Source organism: Rissa tridactyla, chromosome 11 (genome assembly GCF_028500815.1).
Source record: "Rissa tridactyla isolate bRisTri1 chromosome 11, bRisTri1.patW.cur.20221130, whole genome shotgun sequence".
Taxonomy (NCBI): domain Eukaryota; kingdom Metazoa; phylum Chordata; class Aves; order Charadriiformes; family Laridae; genus Rissa; species Rissa tridactyla.
This window is the reverse complement of record NC_071476.1, coordinates 4,252,768-4,275,809: the sequence shown is the minus strand read 5'-3', so window position 1 is coordinate 4,275,809 and position 23,042 is coordinate 4,252,768. Positions and strand designations below refer to the sequence as shown.

General features: G+C 58.8%; 1 protein-coding gene across 1 annotated transcript; it reads left to right on the top strand.

The window, feature by feature from the left end:
• The first annotated feature begins 1,456 nt into the window (after positions 1-1,456).
• On the top strand, positions 1,457-22,421 carry NDST1 (N-deacetylase and N-sulfotransferase 1). Its single transcript, XM_054217803.1, has 15 exons — positions 1,457-1,543; positions 12,824-13,719; positions 14,327-14,809; positions 15,019-15,106; positions 15,335-15,489; positions 16,551-16,736; positions 17,073-17,201; positions 17,377-17,559; positions 17,794-17,890; positions 18,045-18,168; positions 18,638-18,812; positions 19,046-19,216; positions 20,137-20,246; positions 21,136-21,238; positions 21,356-22,421. The coding sequence occupies exons 2-15, from the start codon at positions 13,210-13,212 to the stop codon at positions 21,473-21,475; spliced, it is 2,634 nt and encodes an 877-aa protein (XP_054073778.1). The 5' UTR covers positions 1,457-1,543; positions 12,824-13,209; the 3' UTR covers positions 21,476-22,421.
• Positions 22,422-23,042: the final 621 nt, after the last annotated feature.

Below are 23,042 nucleotides of genomic sequence, written 5' to 3'. Positions count from 1 at the left end.
TTTTCTTTTTGTTTGTTTATCTGCCTGTTTCATTTGATTGAAATTGCTTCCTCGCCTCCCGTTAAGTCGGAAGCTCTCTCAGAGCACGCTGCCAAAGCCGAACCCAACAGACCTTCTGCCGCGTCTCACCCCCGCGGGCTGGGCACTAAACTTGTCCCCAGGGGCTGGACACGAAACCTGGCGGGGTCTTCTTCATGCATGGCATCCCTTCTCATGCAGGCGGTGAGATGGAGACGGGCGGCTCGTGCTGGTGATTAACGTGGACCAGAGCGTGTCTCCACACGCCGGCAGAGCCCCCGGCAGCCCCCGCGGGGAGGGCAGGGGCAGGAGCGGAGTGACTGAGCCATGGTCAGGCTCGTTTTCCCCCTCTCGGAGGAATGAAGGGAATTTTGTGTGTGCGCTTGCAGGTCCAGGGGCAGCCAGCCCGTGACTCAGGTGTGTACCCTGAGCTTGGAGTCAGGGTGGAAAAGCTGAAATGATGTGATGAACCGGTGCTCCAGAATCACGCCCGGGTTCTGCGTGTGGGGAGGAGGGTGGAGATGGCCTCGGGCTTAACTGGCTTCAAAAATCTGTCACGAGGGTTGCACACACACTGGGGGAAAGATATGAGGACTCTTTGTAGGAGACATCAGCCTGGCACCCCCGTTACACCAAAGGCGCTGCCTGGGCCTTATAATTCGGGACAACCCATCGTGTTGAGGAGCGGCTGAGGGACCTGCGGGTGTTCAGCCTGGAGAAAAGGAGACTGAGGAGAGACCTTCTCGCTCTCTACAACTGCCTGAAAGGAGGGTGTAGCCTGGGGGGGGTCAGTCTCTTCTCCCAAGTAACGGGTGATAGAACAAGAGGAAACGGCCTCAAGTTGCGCCAGGGCAGGTTTAGGATGGATAGTAGGAAAAAAAATTTCACCGAAAGGGTTGTCAAACACCGGAACAGGCTGCCCAGGGAAGTGTTGGAATCGCCATCCCTGGAGGTATTTAAAAGACGTGTGGACGTGGTGCTGAGGGACGTGGTTTAGTGGTGGGTTTGGCAGTGTTAGGCTGATAGTTGGACTTGATGATCTTAAAGGTCTTTTCCAACCTAAATGATTCCATGATTCCATGATTCTGTGCATGCCCAGGGGATCAGGGTGAGAGCTCCCCGGTGGGAGCACCGCTGGGCAGCCCATCGCCCGCGCCCCGGGCCCGGGGGGGTGGAAGGAGCCCTTCCCGGGGAGATGACGGCACGGCCATCCCCCGTCCCCCGGGGACCGGGGGGGCCAGAGGGGCTTTCCTCCCGGGAGCTGTGCCCGGCGGGGAATAAACGCCGGCCGGGCGGCCGCGGGGAGCCGCCGGGTGCTGGGCTGTCGCTGCCCTCCCGCCCTGCCCGGCGCGGCGCGGCCCCCGGGGCGGCGCTCCGTAGCCGGGGCCGGGCGGCGGGGCGGTGCCTGGCCGGGGCGGCGGGCGGGACACGCCGAGCGGGGCCGGGCCCGGCGGAGCCGAGCGGAGCGGAGCCGAGCGGGCGGCGGCGGCCTGGCGGAGCGCCGCGGGCCCGGTCGGGCAGGCAGGTACGGGCCGAGCGGGGCGGGCGGCGGCGCAGACAAAGGGCGGGCGGCAGCGCGGGCCGGGACCCGCCGAGCCGGGCTGGGGGAGCCGGGGCCCCGCCGCCCTTCTCGCCCCCCTCGGCGGATCCCCCCGCGCCGACCCGCCCCTTCCCCTCGGCGGGTTGCCCGGTGCTCCCCCCCCACCGCCGCCCCGGGAGGAGCCGGCCTGGGGTCCGGCGGGGCCTGCCCCGCGGCGGCGGAGCCCACCTCGCCTTGGCTCCATCAGGCCTCGTGTCCCCCCGTGTCTTCCCACCCCTCCCTCCGCCGGGAACGGGGGGCTGTGGAGGAGGAGGCAAAGCTGTGCCGGGGTGCCCTCGGCCCGGGCATCCCTCCTGGGCGGCGGGCAGGGATGGAGGGGTGGAGGGATGCTGGCTGCTGCCCAAACAGTCAGGGCCGAGCTGCAGCAGGGGCGCCGAGGGCGAGGGGTGCGAGGCCTAAGGCATCCCCACGCTGGAGGAGCGTAAGTGGCGTTAGTTAAAATTAATAAAGGATCGCAGGAGATCAGGGCAGCATGGCCGAGAGCTGGTTTGATGGTGCACAGCTTGTCCAGCCTGGCTGGAGTTCCCGTAAAGCACCTTATCACTCCCTCTGGAAGGGCTCCTGGCATTTACCCAGCCACCGGTCAACTCCCGGGCCTTTCGTGCATCACTGTATTTATTTTTTCCCCCAAGTCTTTTGTTTTTTGCCTCCACCGCTGCACAGGCAGGCTGTCCCCGTGATGCCCGGCGGTGCAGAAGCCAGCTTGGCCACCTTTCGGCATCACCTGGAAGGCTCTGCGTCCCTCTGAGGCTGGTACTGGCTCCCCGCGCTGCGATCGCATCCCCACGCCGTGGCTCTCCCTTCCCGCGGTGCCGGCCGGTGCCGCCGCAGCACACCATGGGGCTGGTCTTCTACCAGCGCTCACAGGGCTGGGAAGCCGGCGCCTTGCAATGCAGCTTTGTCACCGACAGCCTTGAAACAGCAGCTCTTCCTGCAGCAAAGCAGCATCTTTGTTACTTTAATCTCGAGAGTGTTTTTTAGCAGGGGCTGGGTTGGCGCAGGCTGGGGAGGCGAGCTGCCCCGTGCCTGCTCCTCTTGCCTGCGCACGGGGACCCTGGCTGAGGAAGTCGTCCTTTTCCAAATAAAACAACCAGGACGAATTCAATAGGAAATAAGTTCCTTGCTTCTGAGGGAACTTGCCGTGGGTGGAGAAGAAGGAAATTAAACAATAGAAAAAACGTGCGGGGCTTTATACGGCAGGCAAAAAAATACCAAAGGTTCTAGCGGGATGGCCGAGCATCTTCCCTTTGCCCATCCAACTCCGCGCTCCTTTTTGACAAGGACGGCGAAGGCAATGGCGATGCTCGTGTTTCCCGACACCCCTCCATGTCTGGGGCATCTGTGCATGGGTGTGGGGAAGCCAGGACTTCCCACATTACCATCCTGCCGGTCCCCAGGCCACCCTGCAGGGTCACCTCGCTCAGCACTGGTGCGTGCTGTGCCACCCCGCCAGCTGCAGCCCCCAAAGTCCTCCCTTCCCGCCTGGAGCGCTGATATGGGGCATGGATGCTACCGGGAAATCTCATGTCCACAAAGCCTTTCCCACTTCCTGCGCCTTTGGGAAGCTGATGGTTCTGGTCTGGTTGTGTTTGGGTGGGGATGGAAAACCCATCCCAGCCAAACAGACTTTTTATTACAGGTTGTTTGGGGTTTTTTTCTCCCTCTTCTTTCTGCGCAGTGCTGTCAGTACTCTACAACAGGATGTACTTACTGCACTATCGGTGGTAATTTAAACAGAAGAAAAAAGACGCCTCACAAGTCAAAAACTAGGCTGGAGTGAAGAGGGAATGATTAAGATTTTTTTCAGTAGCGTGTCATGGTGAAGTATGGCATGGCCGAGCGTGTCCCTGCTGCAGAGTGTCACCGGCACCGCCTGCCCCACTCCACCTGCTGGCTCTGGCTTTTGTAACCAGGTTTGGTTTTGGGGACATCTCTGGGTGCCTGGGCTGGGGACAGAGGGCTACGGTCCCACTGAGCATCCCGTCTCCAGGGCTTCTGGCTGGGCACTGAAGATGGAGCTGCTCTTGCTGGAGATGGAGTGCTCTGGGGCAGGGTCATGGAGAGCTTTGCTTGAAAGGCATTTTGTGGAATTCTACCTCCTAGATGTACCTTATTGAGTTGTTTTTATATTTTTGGCTTTTGAGGTAAAGCCTGGTGGAATGAGGCTAGACTTAAGGCAGAGAGAGAAGCCAGATACTAAGCTCCTGTATCTTGTGGTTACTTCAAGGCCATGGAGGGCTGGGGTTCCCACTCCCATCTCACCGATGGTTCCAGCCCTGCTCTTGAAGGCACCTTAGGACCTCAGGAATGCCCTTGGCTTCCTTGTGTGGTTTTGTCTGAGTTGGTGGCATTGCTTTGTGCATTTTTACAATGTGCCATCGTCACGCGTGCGCAGGTGGCTTTGCAGCCTGAGATGGGGGAAGGAGGACCCGGGTGGAGGGAAAACAGCATGCTGCTTTCCTGGAGACCACCTCACAAACCTCGGGGGCTGTGATGACTCAGTCCCCAAGTGCCTACGGGAGCTGGTGCCCCCTGCATCCCCCTCTGTGCCAGTCCCCAGGTGCGGAGGAGCAGGACAGCCCTCGCGCCGGGACCCCTGGAAGGGCTCGGTGAGTCATGCAGCGCGGACGTGGGGAGAGGGCGGCCTGCAGCTTGTGATTCATGTTGTTTTCCTGCAAAAGCCACCGGCTGCAATGGCAGAGCTTGCAGAAGGCGAATCAATATCGAGCCGTAAATCCCGCATGTGATTGCCGGCCGGGCAGTGAGGGGGCTGGTGTTGGGAGCACCTCGGTTGCCATGTCCTCCCCAAAAGCAGCAGGACTTTGCTGCAGCCCTCTGGCCGAGAAACGGGCTGAGATTGTCAGTGCTGCCTTCAGGTGGTCTGAACCTTCCTGGATGGGTTTAGGAAGGTCCCGAATGTGGGATATTCTGGGAGGAGCTGCCCTAGTATTTATGCGGGGAGCATACCTGGAGGTCGGTCCTGCTGCTGGTCTGCTCCAAAGCCACGGAGATGCAGGTCTCTTGCAGAGACCAAGACTGTCTCCCAGGGGCTCTGCCCTGTTGTTGACAAGGAACCCATATGTCTTCGAAATCTCATCACTGATGTAAAGCAGGGGAGAAGAAAAAGTGTTTTCTGTCTCTCTGGGCTTGGGCATGTTGAGGGTTGGATGTACAGCGAGGGATGTCCCTCTCAGCTCCCTCTGCTGTGTGGGGGGATGCGTGTCTTGCCCGACGGCTCTGCATATGGTCCGGAAGGATGACAGTCCCCGAGGTGTCCCTGCTCCTCAGGACACCATGCTGCCCTCTTGGCGCCGCCTTGGACTTGGCAAAACTCACATGCCTTCTGGCTACTTGTGAGCATCTCGTTGAGTATCCCCCCCTCCTTCCCAACCACCGTCTGCTTCTTCACAGCCTTACACAGCCCTGCAACCCCAGGGCTTGGAGCCTGAAGAAAAAAGGGCCACGTTAAAAAGGGTTAACGGCTCAGTCCTGAAATGGGGCTGCAAAACGCTATTGATGCCTGAAGTCTAAATGTACGGCTCAGGCCATTTTATATCTCTTCCAGCAGCTTCGATTCATCCCTTGGCTGTGCTGGTGCACCACGGCACTGGGATGGAGGGGCAGGTGGGACATCGGAGGTTGGTTCCTCGAGCGTTTTCTTTGCCTTGAGCCCTTGCAGAGGAGAAGGAGAGGACAGGGCTGATGCTGTAGCCTGGCAGCAGGTAAACTAAAGCAACAGGCTTCCCGGGGAAATGCTGCTCAGTTTGTGCAACCTCAGGCACGGATCTGGAAATCAGGGAGGCAAGAGGCAGCTCGGGTGCCAGCAGCCCCCGTGCTGTGCTTGTAGGGGGCAAGTGTGGGCTTTACCAGGGGTGTCTTAGAGGGTAAAAACAAAACAGATCTTGCAAGCGTCTCCTGTGCTCTGCGCCTTTTCCTGCTCTCTGCGTTCCTCCCGGGTTGGTGAGCATTGCAGCCTCTGGTACTTTTTAAGGGTGGCAAAGTTTGCGTGCAGAGGTAATATCTTTTATTAGCCTAACTAATGCCTTTAGGAAAAAACAGATGTGCTCTTGGGCCTGAGGAATGCCTGCGCGCCCAAAACGTGTTGGTTTTTCCAACTTGTGCCTGTTGGTCTAATAAAAGAACTGACCTCCGCCTGGCCCAGCTGTGACCTTGGAGTGTGCCGGCCTCGGGAGCATCCCGGCTGTGCGTCAGTGTGCACTGCCCGGCCCTTTCCCAAAGGATGTGCCAGGGTGGGAGCCGTCACCGGAGCACACCCGTGCTTACCTGCCTCCTAATGCAACACCAGCTACGGGCGCCCAGCCCCACCAGTGCTTTGGGCTCCCAGAGGCGTCCGTCCTGGCAGACTGGGGGAAGCGGAGGTTGGCTGCGGCTCAGCGAAGCATCAGGGCATCAGGCAGGATGGATGCGGTCCAGCGGGAGCATCCTTGGGAGCCCCTGGCAGGAGGGGGCAGCTCACGCAGTGCTCCATCCTTGCGGGGATTTCTCATGAATGCAGGTGCCGGAGGGTTGGTTGCTCTCCATGAGCTGCTTCACGCTGTGGTTTTATGGATGCTGCTTTGCAAAAGTGCCATTTTGGGGCTGGGTTAGTGCTCGGCAGGGCAGCCTACGCTCCCCAGAACAGCTGGTGGTTCTTCTGTGGTGGGATGGAGCTGCTCTCCCACTGACTTCAAATTCCCCATAACGGGAAGGTGTCAAGAAAATGAAGCAGCCGTCCCATCCCATGGGGCTCACAGCGCTGCTGTGGCCGAGGAATTGGGAATCACTGCTGCCCTGCAGCTCTCCGTGATCGAGCATCGCCCTCACACTCACGGCAGGACCAGCATCTGTTGCCGGCCAAGCATAGTGTCAGAGGCAGCAAAAGGTGGTGTTGAGAGGTTTTCAGTTGGTGGTTTTTTGGGTACCTGTCCTCATGCGACCTGCCAGTGAGAGCGCAGGTTGCTGCTCCAGCGAAATATAAAAATTCACGAGAGATTATTTTCCCCTTGTCCTTTTTGCTTTTTAAAATACTTGGGATTCAGGCCCTGCTTATCCAGAAAGTCTCTTGGGCACTCGGAGAGCCACAGGAACCGACACGGCACATTTCAAAGCAGGAAAACCCGATTCATTGAGTGGATTTCCCCCTCCCTGCGAACCCACTTAAAATTCATGGAGAGTTTTGTCAGTAAGAACCTGTTTCAATTAACAGACAAAAGAAACTCTCCTCGTTAAGCGCCTCTTTCAATTAAGGTTTGGGAGAATTCCCCCAGCTCTGAGCGAGGCTGTTTCCGAGGATTCAAAGGCAAAAAATACCGGTGAGGAAGAGCAACCTGCTCCGGCTTTTTTGGGGAGAGATGGTGGGATGGTACAAACCGTAACCTGGCTGCGGGGTGTCGGGGTGCTTGGTCGGGATGGTGTTGGGGAGCATCACTGCGGGGGGGTCGACTGCCCAGCCCGGCATCCCTGGGGTGTAGGAAAGCTAATGACTGCTGCTAATTGCTGGCCTAGTTTATGGAGGAGACGGATTTCATGCGGGTGTTGGGAAATGGGGAGGAGCGCAGAGAAGTGCTCTTCCAGATCAGGGTGCTGGGGAGGAGGAGGGTGGCAGCCACCGCTGTCACCTTCCAGCCACCGTTGCCACCTTCCAGCCACTGGTAGCCAAAGCTCAGAAGTGGGGTGACCTCCCCGGGGGTTTCCTCTGTATACAGTTTCCCTGGTGGGGGGCTGCAGCACCTCGGGGCTGGGGGACGCAGATTAGCGGGGGCAGGACCTGGAGAGGGGGGTTCAGACGTGGGGTTTGCTCGAGCTGGTCTTCAAAGCCCCACGAGTTGGGCTTGCCAGCTGCTCTGACACGGAAAAAGGTTTAATCATAAGTTTCCAGAAACCTCACCCAGTTCTTCGGTGTTTTGGGTGGGTTTTTTTTCATTTGTTTGGGGTTTTTTCTCCCCTAAAAATTCAGCAAATATTTGCAGCGATTCGCCGCACACCAGACCTTGCCTTTCCATCCCTCTGCAGGGGAAGACACATTGTCACAATTGTTTTTTTGAAGAAAACTCCAGGAAAGTGCAACTTTTATCTTTCCGAGTAAAACTGAAGTGCGAACAAGGCTTTCTGGGTGAAAAATATCTCTTCCAGAGCTAGGCACTTTGGCCAAAAATAACTTTTTTTTGCTTGAAAAGCTTTGACTGCTTTTGCTGGGTGAATCGCTCCTCTTGGTTTCTTTCCTGCGGGAGCGGGCAGGTGCTGGGCGGCTGGAGCTGGAGTTTTATTTCCAGGGAGTAAATTTGGTCCAGCAGCAGCAATTCAGGTGGATGCTCCAACTGCTCGTTTCTGGCCGGGCTTTATAAATCAAAGCTTTAAATAAAAGCGCTGAGAAAAAGGGAGGATTTTCCTGCTGAAGTCTCCCCTGGGGGGTGCAAATGCTCCAGACCTTGAATAAATCAGGGATAAATTTTCCCAATATTCCTTTGTGCTCGCTCCTGTCCAGCCTGGGCACAGCAGGGAGAAGCCGAGCCGGGTGGGAGCAGCACCGGTGCCAGTCCCAAGAGCAGATGCCGGGGCTGCCATGGTCCTTCTTCAATTTTACACCTTTTGGGGACTGGGGAAATGCTGGTGTCCTTAGGAAAGCGGGGCTGGGGCTGCCCCCCTGTCAGCAGCACGGTGTTTTTTTCCCTGGCAAACAGTAACTACTGTTTGCAAAGCGCTTAAGCAGCCCATGTAATCTACCACTAAGACGCTCCTTAGCTGGCATTATAAAACTGCCCCGGTGGCACACGGGTGGACTCGGCAAGAGCGGGCAGCCAGGACGAGCTCGTTTCTGTCCTTCTGCTCGTTTTCCCCTCTCTGCTCCGCATCCCTCTCCCCTGCCTGGGTTTGCAGCCTGGCAGGAGGCAGCTGGATGTCCATATAGCTCATCCTACCATCCGTGTCTCTTTGGGGCAGTCGTAAAGGCTCTCCTGGGCTGTCAGTAATTGGGGACCGCCAGGAAAATCCCTAGTTTTGCAGCAGTTGAAGCTTTTATGCCAGGTTGTGTCTTTTTCCCCTCCGGTGCAGGGGTTTGGTCCCTGCTCGAGGAGCACCTCGGTGGGATGCACAGGGAGCTGTGACCTGCTGCCTGCTGTGCTTCGATACCGGTGTGCATCGTCGCACCACCGCGCACTGAGGCAAAGGCGTTCATCTCCTGATTGCGCCTTCTCTTGGCCAGTGGATCCAGCCCCGGCTGGGGAGGGAGGTGATGGGGACAGGGACAGGCAGTGGTCCTTTGCACCTTGTGATGGCTCTTCTCCCATGCCAGTACTCCCAAGTCTTTGCAGATATTTCCAGTCGCAGTTGGGATCGCTGCCATTCAGAGCTGGTAAAGGCAGCGGTGCAGAGGCAGGTGTTTAAAGGCAGGTTTTTCACGCCCGTTACTTTTTTATTTTCAAAGCAAGCTCCCCTGTCTTAAGCTCATGGTTGTCTCTTGAATAACATGGTGGCATTAATCTCCTTTCTAAGGACGTGCTTACCTCAGTGGTTTTAGATCTGCCGCCCTCTAAATATTACCAGTGGAGTAAAGGGGATTCCTTCTAGAGGAAACTTAAACCTTTTAATAATAATTCGGCTGCCTTTTGTGCATCTTTTACAGGTGGTTTGCGATTCCGGGGGCTGCGGGGCACCGGGTAGTGACAGCTGAGGATGCTGGCGAGAGGCATGGGAGAGACAGCAGGCATGGTGGGCCGAACGCTGTTGCCTTCCTGGGGACCTGGGTCCCAGCCTGGCTGAATTTAGACCTTCTAGTAGCCTTTTGCCGTCAAATGGCTGAGTGGAAGATGAAGCAGATGCGTCGGTGGGGCCCTGCGGTGGTCGGATACGGGAAGGGAAGCGTCGGAGCGAGCAGGAGCGATTGCAAATCACTGAGCTGGGCGATGCAATTTAGCATCCTGCCTCTAAATCCTCCTCCATCCAGGCTTAACCCCCAGGGCTGCCTTACGTGGGGAAGTGGAGCTGGCGTGGCGGTGACAAGGTGATTACCCAGCGGTGCCGGCGTGGTGGGGCTCTCCCCACAGCCATGGGGAGTGAAGGGCGCCCAAAGGGTGCTGGAAGGAGAGGAGCGGGGTGACCCATCTGGCTGCGGTGTTTAGGATGTGGCCCCGTCTCTGTGGGTCGAATGTGGGGGCTCTGTGAGCTACTGCAGTGTGGGGTCGGGGTCCTCATGCATGCGATGGCGAGCAGGTCTTGGGGTCTCTTCTCCATGATGGTGGATCCTTGCTCCCTCCCTTGCATCCCTTTCCAAAGTGGCGCGAGGGAGATGCACGAGCAGTTTCTTGCCACGTCACACCCATGGTTTTGAGCTCACCTCCCATCCCTGGGCTGCGGGGTTGGGACAGTTGATTTGTTGGACAGCCAGGATTTGGGAACTGCCTGATCTTCACGGCTTGCACCTGCAGCCGGACCTGTTGCACGCCCCGATAAATCAAACCCCGGTACAGTTCTGCACGTGGATCGCCAACCCTTCCCTCTCCTTCAGATCCGCTTGCACTTCCTTACTTGTATTTAATCCTCCCATTGCATCCCTGCAAAATCCCGCTGGAGGTTAAAGGGAGAGTGCTGCAAGCTGCGGATGGAGACAGTTTCATCCCCTCTGGTGCCCCTCTGCCTTTCTGGGGTGCGATGGCTCCTCGGGGGAGCATTTGCAGCCAATAACTCTAGCGGGGGGGAAACCGTGGCCCCCAGACCATGCCGGAGGAGAATTTCAAAAAGCTTTTAAACCGTTTTCCCCTTCCTCCTGCATCTGTCTTAGATTTGAAATGCTGATAGTAAAGGGCTTCCCCGGCCACCAGTTGCACTCCCTGCCTGCCCCGGGGTCGGATCTGGCCCCGCCGGTGCTCCAGGCTCCCGGCCGCGCCAGGGAAGCCGCTCGGATGCTGATTGTGTTTGTCAGGGCGGCCGGATTAAGAGCATTGTGGCTAAGCCTCCTCGCCGAGCGTCTTCTCCAGCGGAGCCTGGGCCAAGGCTTTGCTCGGAAACCCACCGGAAAACAGTGTTTTCCGGGGCTCTTTCTCCTGTGGTCCTCGTCGTGCGGCTGTGGCCGAGCACCCGTCTGTGCGATGGCAGCCTGTCGGCGCCATACAGTGTTTGTGGAGGCCTGAGGTCTGCGTGTGGGACTCAGGCTGACATTTCCAGCTGGTGCCTTTTAAATAACAACTGTGGTTTTAAAAGGCACCTGAGCAGCTTCTAAAAATCAGGTTAAAAGGAAGTTTGACTCCGGCTGTCACCTTGCCAGCTCTTGTGGTTTTTTCTTCTATTTTACCATCGTGTTTAGCTTTTTGTTTTAGAAAAGCTGTTGGTCTCAAGAATTTGGTTTTTTGGCTCTTGGACCTAAACCTACTTCCTTCTCTGGCGTGGAGCTGTCGGCTCTCCCACGGCTGCTGGGGATGCGCAGGGGTTTGCTCCAGCAGGGAAACCCCTGAGCAGGAGCATCCTCACCCCACAGCATTGCCCCAAACCCCTCAGCATCCTCCCTGTGGAGGGTTTGCTCCGACAGTGAACCAGCAGAGCAGGATTCCTGCCTGTTCTTTGCCCTGGTGGTGGATTTGTGGGGTGGGACGCTGCCTGCCCTGGTCCAGGCTCACACCCGGCTGCTCCGGGGGTCCGGCGCTGGCCCCCTGCCCAGGCAGGCGTTGCCTTCGTGCTTTGACATGGCAGCCTCCCTCCCTGGGGAGAGTCAGCTGGCATCTGCCTGGAGATGCTGTCTCCAAAGGCTGGTCATTAAATTCTGTAATTAAAAGTTCTTAGAAGAGGATGAACTAACAAAGCCCCCTTGGAAATGGCAGGTGATGTGGGCGCAGGGCCCCGTTCCCCTCTGCTCTGTCTCATGGAGGGTGGTGCGAGGATGGACCTCTTTCCTGCCCATCAGCCATCGTCCCCAGCGCTGGCTTCAAACCTGCTGTCACTTGCCCGCCCATCGCCATGGGAGCACGGCTGCCAGCACCCACTGCTCCTAAAAGATGAGAGAAATGGAGTGGGAATGGGATGTCATGGCTGGGATGCTTGATAATGCGGTCCTGGCTGTCCACATCCCTAGGGATGGTACCTGGAAGGGGAGCCTCCCTCTGCATGGGCGCATCCCTAAAAGCAACATCCCTGTGTGCTTCTCCTTTCTGTCCTGCCTGGAGATCATCCACGTATGCAAAGATTAATTAGAAATTGATAGAACCAGGTGCTCCACCATGCCTGGCAGTGATGGAGGTGATGCCTGCCACCATGGAGGCAGTGATGGAGGCTGGCTGCCGGCGACGTGCACAGGGTCCGGGCGAAGTAGCGCTGTGATGGTGGGATTGGGAAGCGGAGGCTGGAGCAGAGCTTGCTGCAGGGAAGGGCAGGGATGAGAGGATTACCCTACCAAGCCCCAGCCTGTAATCCACAGTGCCGTTCAGCCGGCCACGTTTAATCCCGTTACGTGCCCAACTGGTGTCTGTAGGGAGGGTGCTTGGCTGCGGTGCCGGCAGGGCACAGGGAGCTTTCCCCAGGGAGGAGCGGGGACCTCTGCCCTTGTCCCCGTCCCAGCACCGGGTTTGGGGACGGTGCTGCAAACCACTGTGCTAACAATTTTTATTTTCCTTAAACACACTGGCTGCATTGACATCCCCCCGGGCGCCTTCACCTCCCGGCAAGCGGTGCCCATCCTATTTTTTTTTCTTTTGTTTAAATGAGCCTTTCATAGGGAAGGGAAAAATATTCCCAAGGTCCCTTTGGCTCCACGTGGGTGCTCCCGCGTGCCTGTCTCAGTGACCTTGGCTGGCGGCTCCCGGCTCGGCATTGTGCTGCCCGGCTGGTCGGCTGCCCGCATCCCTCCCTGCCAGCCGGGCTGGGCGATGGGAGACTCAGACCTCCCGTACCCCTGTTCTCCTCACCGCAGCCTGGCTCCCACTGGGCAAACGGGAAGAGGGGGGGCTGCTTCTCCAGCTGCTTGGTGCGATGGGGACTCGTGGGGGGCCCCCTTAGCACCCCGGCAGTGCTGCCATGCGCCATGCCCGCACGGCAGCCGGGGTCCCGCAGCGCGCCTGCGCGCTCCCGCCCCATCCCCGGCGCCATCGGGAGCTCGCGGTGCTCTCACGGCAAGCCCTGGCACGCCGGCGAGCTCGCCGAGGGATCTGCTGGCGTAAATAAAAGCGGCGGCGTTGGTACCGACGCCGACCCTGCCTGCTCAGCCCACCTCTCTCCCCGCAGGGCGCCGTGTGGAGCTGGGGGACCCGGGCACCCCGGGGAGCCGCCATGCCCGTGTGCCCGCCGAGGCCGCCCGCCGCCCCCTCGTCCCGCTGAGGCCATGGGGCCGCTGCTGCCACCGCTGCCACCACTGCGGGGATTTCGGCTCAGCAAGAGGACTCTCGGTGCATCTGCCATGGTGACATGAAGCGGACAGCGAGGGACGCCGGACTGCTGGAGGGGAGAGAGCCTGCGCAGGCGGCCTGCTAGGATTTTAATTTATTAGTAGCATTCAGTTTAATTTTACCTATTTTTTTCGGTGGGTTGGTTGCTTCTTCCCCTCCCCGGGGCTCGCGAGGGGAGGGGGCAGGCAGGGGAGAGGGGCCCCACCTCGCCCTGTGGATGCAAGGATGACTGTGCTGGCCAGGGCCTGGCGGGGTATCCGGCAGCTCTCTCTGCAGGTGGTGTTGCTCCTGCTCTTTGCCTTCTGCCTGCTCAGTGTTTTCATCTCTGCATATTATTTATATGGATGGAAAAGGGGCTTGGAGCCCTCCGGGGATGTGGCGGGGCCAGACTGCGACGAGCCCAAGGTCGCCCCTTCCCGCTTGCTGCCGCTAAAGACCCTCAAGGTGGCCGACTCCTCCCGCACAGACCCCTTGGTGCTGGTCTTCGTGGAGAGCCTTTACTCCCAGCTGGGCCAGGAGATTGTGGCCATTTTGGAGTCAAGTCGCTTCAAATACAGGACAGAGATCGCCCCGGGGAAGGGGGACATGCCCACACTGACTGACAAGGACCGGGGACGTTTTGCCCTCATCATCTATGAGAACATCCTCAAGTACGTCAACCTGGATGCCTGGAACCGGGAGCTACTGGACAAGTACTGCGTGGAGTATGGCGTGGGCATCGTTGGCTTCTTCAAGGTAAGGGGCAGTGTGGGGCGAACCGACGCCCCGTGGCCAGGTCGGGTGTGAGCAGGGGCTCTGGGATCCCAGTGCCGTGCAGGGACTGTGGCCTCCCCTTACTTTCTGCGACCATCCCGAGTTGGTGTGGAGCCGGCCTGCAGCCTGGCGTGGGGTGCAGGCTTCGTGCAGAAGGCACCATCTTAGCCCTCTCCCCATGGAAGGGCTGTACAGCTCCTGGGGCTTTTGGGGGTAAAAGCACAACTCTGGGATCATTCCGGTTGCTTTTAGCATCCTATATCCCAGCAGTGACCCTTGCTGGGGTTCACCAAAAACATGAGCAGGTATTTTGCTCGGCAGCCCCCTTCTCCGGCTCAGGGCTCGCAGTCCCAGGGGGCTTTGTACGTTGTATGTGAGCAGGAGTGTGCGTGCGAGGGGGATGAGGGTGCCCCATGGTCAGGAGAGGAAGGGGTGGGACCCAGCACCCAAATCTCCGGGGGTGGTGACCCAGCTAACCCCTTACCATGGCTGTTGGTGCCATCACAGCCAGGCTGGGCACTTGGTGTGTCTTGCAACGCCTCTGTCCTCAGAGTGCTGTCTTCTCCAGCTCCCGTCTCTCCCTGTGCAGGCCAACGAGAACAGCCTGCTGAGCGCCCAGCTGAAGGGCTTCCCCCTTTTCCTCCACTCCAACCTGGCGCTGAAGGACTGCAGCATCAACCCCAAGTCGCCCCTGCTGTACATCACGCGCCCCAGCGAGGTGGAGAAGGGCGTGCTCCCTGGTGAGGACTGGACCGTCTTCCAGTCCAACCACTCCACCTACGAGCCGGTCCTCCTGGCCAAGACCAAGTCAGCTGAGTCCATCCCGCACATGAGTGTGGACGCGGCGCTGCACACCACCGTGATGCAGGACCTGGGTCTCCATGATGGCATCCAGAGGGTGCTTTTTGGCAACAATCTCAACTTCTGGCTCCACAAGCTTGTATTCGTGGACTCTGTCTCCTTCCTGACAGGCAAGAGACTCTCCCTGCCCCTTGACCGCTACATCCTGGTGGACATCGACGACATCTTTGTGGGCAAGGAGGGTACGCGCATGAAGGTGGAAGATGTCAAGGTGCGGCTGTGATGTCCTGGCTGGGTGGGTAGGGGATGTGTGGGGCTGGGTGCTCTGGGATGCTGCAGGGATGAGCTTTCCTGCCTCCAGAGCATCCCCTGGCCCCGTGGGAGCCCCTCTGCAAAGCTCTTGGGGAGCCGCCCTGGCGTGGCAGCCGTCCCCATGGCCATGTGCTTAGGACATCTTGCTTTCTTTCCCCCCCCTTCCAGGCACTATTCGACACGCAGAACGAGCTGCGCACCCACATCCCGAACTTCACCTTCAACCTGGGATACTCAGGGAAATTCTTCCACACAGGTGAGGAGGGCAAGGGCATCGCTTTGCCTGTTGGTGCCATACGGCTGGTGTTGAGGCACAAACCGGTGCTCAAAGAGGCCGAAGTTGGGGCTGCAGGAGGGTTCTCGGGCATCCCCCCTTTGCTGCCCCCATCACCCGGTCACTGAGAGGGGTCCCCCCTCCCTCTGCTCCATCTGCTAGTGCGCGGCTCCGCGTGCCTGGCGGTGACAGCGAGTATCGTGCCCGCAGGTACCGATGCCGAGGACGAAGGCGACGACCTGCTGCTGTCCTACGTGAGGGAGTTCTGGTGGTTCCCCCACATGTGGAGCCACATGCAGCCTCACCTCTTCCACAACCAGTCGGTTCTCGCCGAGCAGATGACATTAAACAAGAAATTCGCTGTCGTGAGTAAGATGCCGCCGGCGGGGGTGCTTATGGTGGGGGGAGGACGGGAGAAGGGAGGCAGAGAGGCAGTCAGCTGCCTGGGTTGCCCGTTCAAGGGAAGACATCATCCGCGTGTTGGAGCTGTGCCTGCTGCGCCTGGCACCGGGGGGATGTGGGGGTCCATCCGTGGGGGATGTGGACGTCTGACCCATGGCTCTGTAGGAGGAAGCGTGTGCTTGGGTTGGTGTGTGCTGGGTTTTAGCTGAGCCTAGGCTTGGGTGCTCAGCCTGGCGTGGTTTGCTGCTGTGCTGGGCTGTGATGCAGGGTCCTGGAGGGGTGGCCATGTGCCGGGAGGCTTCTGCTGATAGAAACTCCCTCTGCAGGCCGAGCTGTTGGGGACATGTTTAGTTTATAAAGTCAGGCTCTGACCTTCAGCTTGGTAAGGGGTTGACCATCCTCTTGTACCATCCTTTATCTGCCCTGGATAAAGCCAGCATTGAGGCCAGATCATGCTGTGACCGACTGGTTTGCTCACAGCTGTCTTGAATCCAAACCCAGTAAAGCCAGACCCAGCAATAATAATTCAGTCCTATGGCCTAAGAGAGGGATCTTCAAGCTAACTTAAATTCATTGCCTGATAATTAGAGGTGCTTAATTAGAGAGAGACCGGCCCATCCATACTTGGGATGGGCAGTTGTCCAGCTCAGAATTTCAGGCTGTTTTATATCTACTGGTATAAGCCAATTTACGATCTTGTGTAGATGTATCTCCTTGTTCTCCGCAGAAAAGCTTTGCTGCTGTTGTTTTTTTGGTGACAGCAGAATTGTCAGGGATGAGGATGGTCCACATGAAGCAGAGGACTGAGTGTCCACCCAGCACGTCTGCTGCTGGGCTCCCTTTCGTGGAGGCAGCCCTGTTCAGGAGAGGATGTGCAGGCACAGCCCTGCCCTGGTTGCTCTCCAGAGCCACGAATTGACTATTTGTAGTTGGGAATGGGCAGTCCCCTGGGGAGAAATTGGTTTGGGACGTTGTGGTTTTGGGGGTCTCCATGGTCACCCACTCCCTGCTCTCTTCCCTGCAGGAGCACGGCATCCCCACTGACATGGGGTACGCCGTGGCCCCCCACCACTCGGGTGTGTACCCCGTCCACGTGCAGTTGTACGAAGCTTGGAAGCAGGTTTGGTCAATCAAAGTGACGAGTACAGAGGAGTACCCCCACCTGAAACCTGCTCGCTATCGCCGTGGCTTCATCCACGATGGCATCATGGTAGGCGGCCAGGCTTTATCTCTTGTGCTTCTCTCTGCCGCCTCCCCCACCATAACCCAGAACCTCGGCGGGTGGTTTCAGGGCAGCTCGGATGCTTTGATTTGAGGGGGCTGTGTCCTGTGTTTCTCCTGCATGGGGGGAGTTTGTGTGAGGACACTTTCTGATTCCTCCATCTGTCCACCTCCGTCCCTTGTGGTCATCAGGATTGAAGTCAAAGGTGGTGAGGGGCAGTGGAGCCAATCCTGACCCCTGAGGGGTTGAGGACGCCCTTTTCGTTTTGGAGGTGGAAGAGGACCCAGCCGTGCATGCTCCATCCCTGTCTTTCTCCTGCCCCAGGTACTCCCCCGGCAAACCTGCGGCCTCTTCACGCACACCATCTTCTACAACGAATACCCGGGTGGCTCCAGTGAGCTGGACAAAATCATCAATGGGGGCGAACTGTTCCTGACAGTGCTCCTCAACCCCGTGAGTACTGCTGTCCATCTGTCTGGGGACAGACGGACAGGTATCTCTTGTAGAGCTGTCCCCCAGTGCCACTGTGGGCATTGTTCTGATGTCCTCTGCCAGGGTGGGAGCCGTTTGCATGGGATGGCTGCTGGCTGAGGCTCCACTAACCCCTGCTCCATCCTCTCCGCTTCAGATCAGCATCTTCATGACCCATCTGTCCAATTACGGCAATGACCGCCTGGGCTTGTACACCTTCAAGCACCTGGTCCGCTTCCTGAACTCCTGGACCAACTTGAAGCTCCAGACGTTGCCGCCCGTGCAGCTGGCACAGAAATACTTCCAGATCTTCTCCGAGGAGAAGGACCCGCTGTGGCAGGTACCCCTCATGCCTGGAATGAGGGGAATAGGGGGTGTTTCACCTCTTTGTGGTTCTGTGGGTGGTACCAGGAAGGAGTTTGCCCCGTAGAGCTGGAAATAACCCCAGTCTTTGCCCTGCCTGCTGAGCAGCTTGGCCTCCCCACATGTCTGCTCAGGCTGGAGGGGTCTGAGCAGTGGTGCGTGGTCCTGTTCCAGGCTGCCCTGTCTCTGATCCCCCTCCCCTGCATTTCAGGATCCCTGTGAAGACAAGCGTCACAAAGACATTTGGTCCAAAGAAAAGACCTGTGATCGATTCCCGAAGCTTCTCATCATCGGGCCTCAGAAAACAGGTGATTCCCTTCACCCTTGGTGCTGCGAGCATGCTGGGAGGCTTGCGGGGTCCCCCATGCACCTCCAGAGAGCCCCTCTCAGCCCTCCTGCCCTGCAGCAGAGCGCAGAGGGAGATTTGGCCCAAGTCAGCTCCCGCTTTCTGTCTGTCTGAAGGAACAACTGCCCTTTATCTCTTCTTGGGGATGCACCCGGACCTGAGCAGCAACTACCCCAGCTCAGAGACCTTCGAGGAGATACAGTTCTTCAACGGACACAACTATCACAAGGGCATTGACTGGTAGGTCTCCCCGCCGCGGGGGCTGAGCTGGGAGTGCTGGTTCCTTTGGGACCTAGAGCAGCGGCCCATGGGGTTTCCTATCAGCCTCACAGCTACTGGGCTCTTGGCAGAGGGCACCTGGGTGCTGCAAGGTGGGACAAATCCTGCACAGCCTCTGCAGTGTGCCTTCAGGCCATCACACCCTGAGTCCGTAAGGCCACTTGCCAGGACTCAGAAGCGTTCTTGGCAGAAGCCGGGCTTGTGTGCATTTGCTGCCCCGTGGTTTCGGGGTCTGCCTGGAGAATCTGGTGAGGCCTGGCCCTCCAGAATGGCTGGAGGGGACTGCGGAGCCCCAGGCAGCGTGTCAGACCTGGGAGGACCCTGCAGGGTTAGTACATGGCAAAGAGTGTCTGAGATGTCACCTGCGAGGGGGAGTGCTGGGGACATCCTGTGGTGCCCATCGGCCTGCCTCACGCTGTCCCTCCCCCAGGTACATGGAGTTCTTCCCCATCCCCTCCAACACCACCTCCGACTTCTACTTTGAGAAAAGTGCCAACTATTTTGACTCAGAAGTGGCTCCCCGGCGAGCTGCAGCCCTGCTCTCCAAGGCCAAAGTCATCACCATCCTCATCAACCCTGCAGATCGAGCCTACTCCTGGTATCAGGTGAGCCGCCTGCCTCTGCCTCTCCCCGGCTTGGGCCCCGCTATGGAGCGGTGGGCCAGGGGCTTCCCTCCATCACCTTGGTTTGGGAGGTGGGGTGGCTGCGGACGCTGCACTTTTTGGCTGAACAAGACGTGCGAGGACACGGCGTGGTGGCCTGGGAGCCACGGTGCCTCATGGGCAGCCCAGGATTTGGGTTGCTCCAGGACCAAACCTGCCTTGTTCATGCCTGACAGCACCAGCGAGCTCACGACGACCCGGTCGCCCTGAAATACACCTTCCACGAGGTGATCACGGCGGGACCCGAGGCTGCTCCGAAGCTGCGGACCCTGCAGAACCGCTGTCTGGTGCCAGGCTGGTACGCCACCCACATCGAGCGCTGGCTGAACAGCTACCACGCCAACCAGGTAGGGATGGGAGCACCCCACTCCTACAGTGGCAGCACCCCAGGGAGCCCCCATCGCCCGAGCAAGGATGCTGGGGGAAGAGAGCTTGGGTCCAAATTCAGCTGTGAGGGTGCTCCCGTAAGAGCTGCTTTTGTTACACCCTAAAAACCACAGGGGGAGGAGTAAAGGTGCCTGGGGAAGGTGTAGAAAGCAGATATTGTACAAGAAGGAAAGCCTTGTAGTGTGAGGTTGGTGATGGATGATGCACAAAGATGTCCTTGTGCCTGTCCTGGGCAGGTAGGTCCTTCCACTGGTCCTCTGGCAAAGCAGGGTTGAAAGGGGGCCGTGGGGTGGAGGGCTGTGGGTGGCTCTACAGGGGCACCCACTGCTTGCCCGACGCTCTCAGCCACAGACACCCGCAGGGTTGCCCTGTCTGGTGTCACCGTGGCATCGAAGAAGGACAAAAATAGCCGGCAAAGCTGCCCGTGGTTCGAGCTGCCTGCAGGGAAAATGGGGGCTGGATGCCAGCCCGGCTGTGACCCGCACGGTGGAGCGCTGCTGGCAGTGTACGGGCCACGTCGGGCCATTCCGCTCAGTCCCTGAATGATTTTTCCACCGTCGTTTAACCTTATAAAGTCTATTAGCTGTCTGCTTCTGGTGTAATTGCTGTAATGCAATCCTGGCTGGCCCTGGGTTGGGTGGCCCTGAGCCGAAGCTCTGATGCTGTTCTAGATGGATCCTGGCCCTGGCTTTTATTTACATTTAATTTTCCAACACCCGGTGTAAGTGAACACTGGGTTAGCATTCAAAAGGGGACCCTGTGCTGGCTGTGGCATATTTGGCTCCGAGATGGCAAAAGGTGCGGCGAAGGCGTCGTCGTGCCCCAGGAGAGCAGGGCTGGGCGCCAGCGGGACCTCACCGCTCTGCCTCGCTCCTTGCAGATCCTGGTCCTGGATGGCAAGCTGCTCCGAACGGAACCCGCCAAAGTGATGGAGACGGTTCAGAAATTCCTTGGCGTGACCAACTTCATCGATTATCACAAGACCCTGGCGTGAGTCCTTCCCTGAGCTTCTCCTTCTTCCAGCCTGCCGTTGCTGCCGGTGCAGCGGGTTGCCCCTGGGGACGCCCAGCGCTGTCCCAGGGCAGCCCCCAGCGCTGGGGCTCACTGCAGAGCTGCTGCTGGTTCTGATGACACCAAGGTTTCACCTGAGGCCAGAACAGCAACTCTTCCTTGCTGCGACTTACACCAGGGTAGTTGCAATCAGAAATAATGTTCAAGAAGCATCCCGCTTGGCTGTGCTTATCCAGGCACCACGGTGGGGACGGTGGTGTCACCCTGGGCAGCCCAGGAGCAGCTCTGGGCTCCTGGAGCGGAATTAAAGGATACGTTCATGCCTCTTGGGATGGTGTCGAGTCCCGGCACCCCGGCTCCTCATGCACACACTGCAGAGCAGCTCTTCTGCTGGCCATGTGGCACCTCCACGGGTGTCACCTTGCTCTGAGTCTTCCAGACATTAAAGCCCACCGTGGGAAGCAGGAGGCTCCAGAGCTCCTAAAAACAGAATAATTCATCTCTGCGCTGGGCTTGCCTGTGTACGTGGCCGCTCTGAGTCTGCATCCACGTGCCATGGGGCTCCTGAGGGCATCCAGGGCCAAAGGTGCCGCAGAAAATAATAATTAAACGCCCGTAGACCCCTGTGCTCCCTCAGCAGGGCAGCGCGGTGATGAATGAACCTTGTCGGGCTGCTTACTGTGCAGCTCTGCAGGGAACCTCTTGTACCAGGGGGTCGCTAATGGGATGTTAGATGGATTGCGGATTAAAAAGAGGTGGAGAAGTGCCCCCATGCGGGGCTGGCAGCAGCGGGGCTTGTCGGGCAGCGTGCCTGCCTGCGGCAGGTGTGAGGGAGCAAGAGGGATGAGGCAGAGCTCTCACTTCGCAGGTTTGATCCCAAGAAAGGATTCTGGTGTCAGCTTCTGGACGGAGGGAAGACAAAATGCTTGGGGAAGAGCAAAGGGAGGAAGTACCCCGAGATGGATTCGGATGTGAGTATGCAGAAAGCCTCCCGGGACCGTCCCGAGCGGGGCTGGGGGGCCGTGCTGGGGCGGTGGGCTCGGGACTGGTCCCCCTGACCCTCCCTCTCTGTTCTCCTCCCGTTGCAGTCGCGCGCCTTCCTGCGGGACTATTACAGGGACCATAACATAGAGCTCTCCAAGCTGCTGTACAAAATGGGGCAGACGCTGCCCACCTGGCTGCGGGAGGAGCTGCAGAGCACCAGGTAGCTGCCGCCCGCCGCCCGCCCAGCAATACCCGAGCGGGGCCGACCCCTGCGCCCGGCGGGACCTTCCTCAGCAATACCCGGCCGTGGCCTTGGAGGGGACGCCCAGGAGCAGATGGCTGTGTCGGAGGCTGCCCCAGCGATGGCCTGGCTCTGTGGTCCCCGCGCTGCCACCTCTGCGCCTACCCCACACCCATTTCTCTTCCGTTTTATTTTTTTTTTCCTTTTTAATTCCTGGGCCTGTCGGTGAGATCCCTTCCCGCCCTTCTCTAACACGGAGAAGTGACACAAATTCTCCCTTTCTCTGCCCAAAGCGGGGCCTGACTCCCCCGAGCCTGAGGGCAGTGGCAGAGCCATCCCTCTCCTGGTCCGAGGGTGGAGGAGCTGCTCTGGGCACGTTGGAGATGACTTTGCTGAGCTGGAGAAGAGGAACGGAGCTGGTGGAGACCCAAAGCACAAAGGGACCCGGACGCGCTCCTGCCATCGTCCCCACAGCAGGAAGCAGGAGAGTTTGCCAGATTCCCTTGACACCCGCTTGGAAAAGCTGCGAACAAGGCAGATTTTTCTTTCAAAGCCGGGCACGATTTCTTTTGTCATCTCCGTTGGTTTTCAAGCTCCTCAACCTCTTCCTCTTCCTTCCCCTCTGTGGGCAGCGCGGTGGGACCGTGGCCGAGCAGGAGAAGGAGCCAGTGTGCTGGCCCCGGCGTGCTGGCCCCGGCGTGCTCCCCGGCGCGCTGCCGTCCCCCCCGAGCCCCCCCTTTGCGATCTTGTACACGCGTGGTGTTTCCTGTGGTAAAGCCGAGCGGTGCCCGACGTCCCCCGGCACAGAGGAGAGCCGGCCCTCGGGGACGGGGCGGACGTTGGGGTAACAGCAGTCGGAAGGATGCTGAGAACTTCAAAACTCTTGAAATATTAAAAGCAAAAGTATTTTAATAATGTTGGGGTGGGGGGAGGGTGGGGGGTGGGTTCGTTTGGTTCGCGTTTTGCAGGGGGTTGTTTTTCTTCGGTGCCAGAATTTGTACCTAAACCCCGAGGGTTTTACGTGGTCTCTTTGGTTGTTACACGTGGTGTGGACGAAGGTCAGTGGGGAAACGGGGGGACGGTTTCCCAGCCGGAGACGCGTTGTTATACTGGTGGTGACGTACTGAGTCACAGCCCCAGCTCTGCCTCTCCCATGTCCCCGGGTGTTGCTGCTGGGGCTGGCAAACGAGACTGAGCCACCACGAATTTACCGGGATAAGGGCCCCAATTTCCCATCGGATGGTGAGGATGCGGGATGGCAGCGGTTGCCGCCAGCGGAGGTACCCGGGATGCCGCCCTCGCCTCCGGAGCAGCAGGGATGGAACGCGACGTTTCACCCTGAGTGACGGAGGGTCCCCGCTGGCAGCGGGGGTTCCCACCCGGCTATTTTTGCAGGAGCCCCCGTAGCCGTGCATGGGGCCATGGTGGGGCTGCGCCTCCCCTCCGTGGGGTTGTGCCGGGAGAGGCTCCCGGGCGCTGCCGTAGGGTCCTGTTGAACCAACTGCTAATAAATCAGGGGGCTCTGGTTTTACTTGCAGGTTGTTGCCTGT

Coding starts and splice junctions, on each gene's coding strand:
- NDST1 (XM_054217803.1), top strand. CDS start 13,210: ATGACTGTGCTGGCCAGGGCCTGGCGGGGTATCCGGCAGCTCTCTCTG. Junction 13,720..14,326: donor GCATCGTTGGCTTCTTCAAG/GTAAGGGGCAGT, acceptor CTCCCTGTGCAG/GCCAACGAGAACAGCCTGCT. Junction 17,560..17,793: donor AGAAGGACCCGCTGTGGCAG/GTACCCCTCATG, acceptor CCTGCATTTCAG/GATCCCTGTGAAGACAAGCG.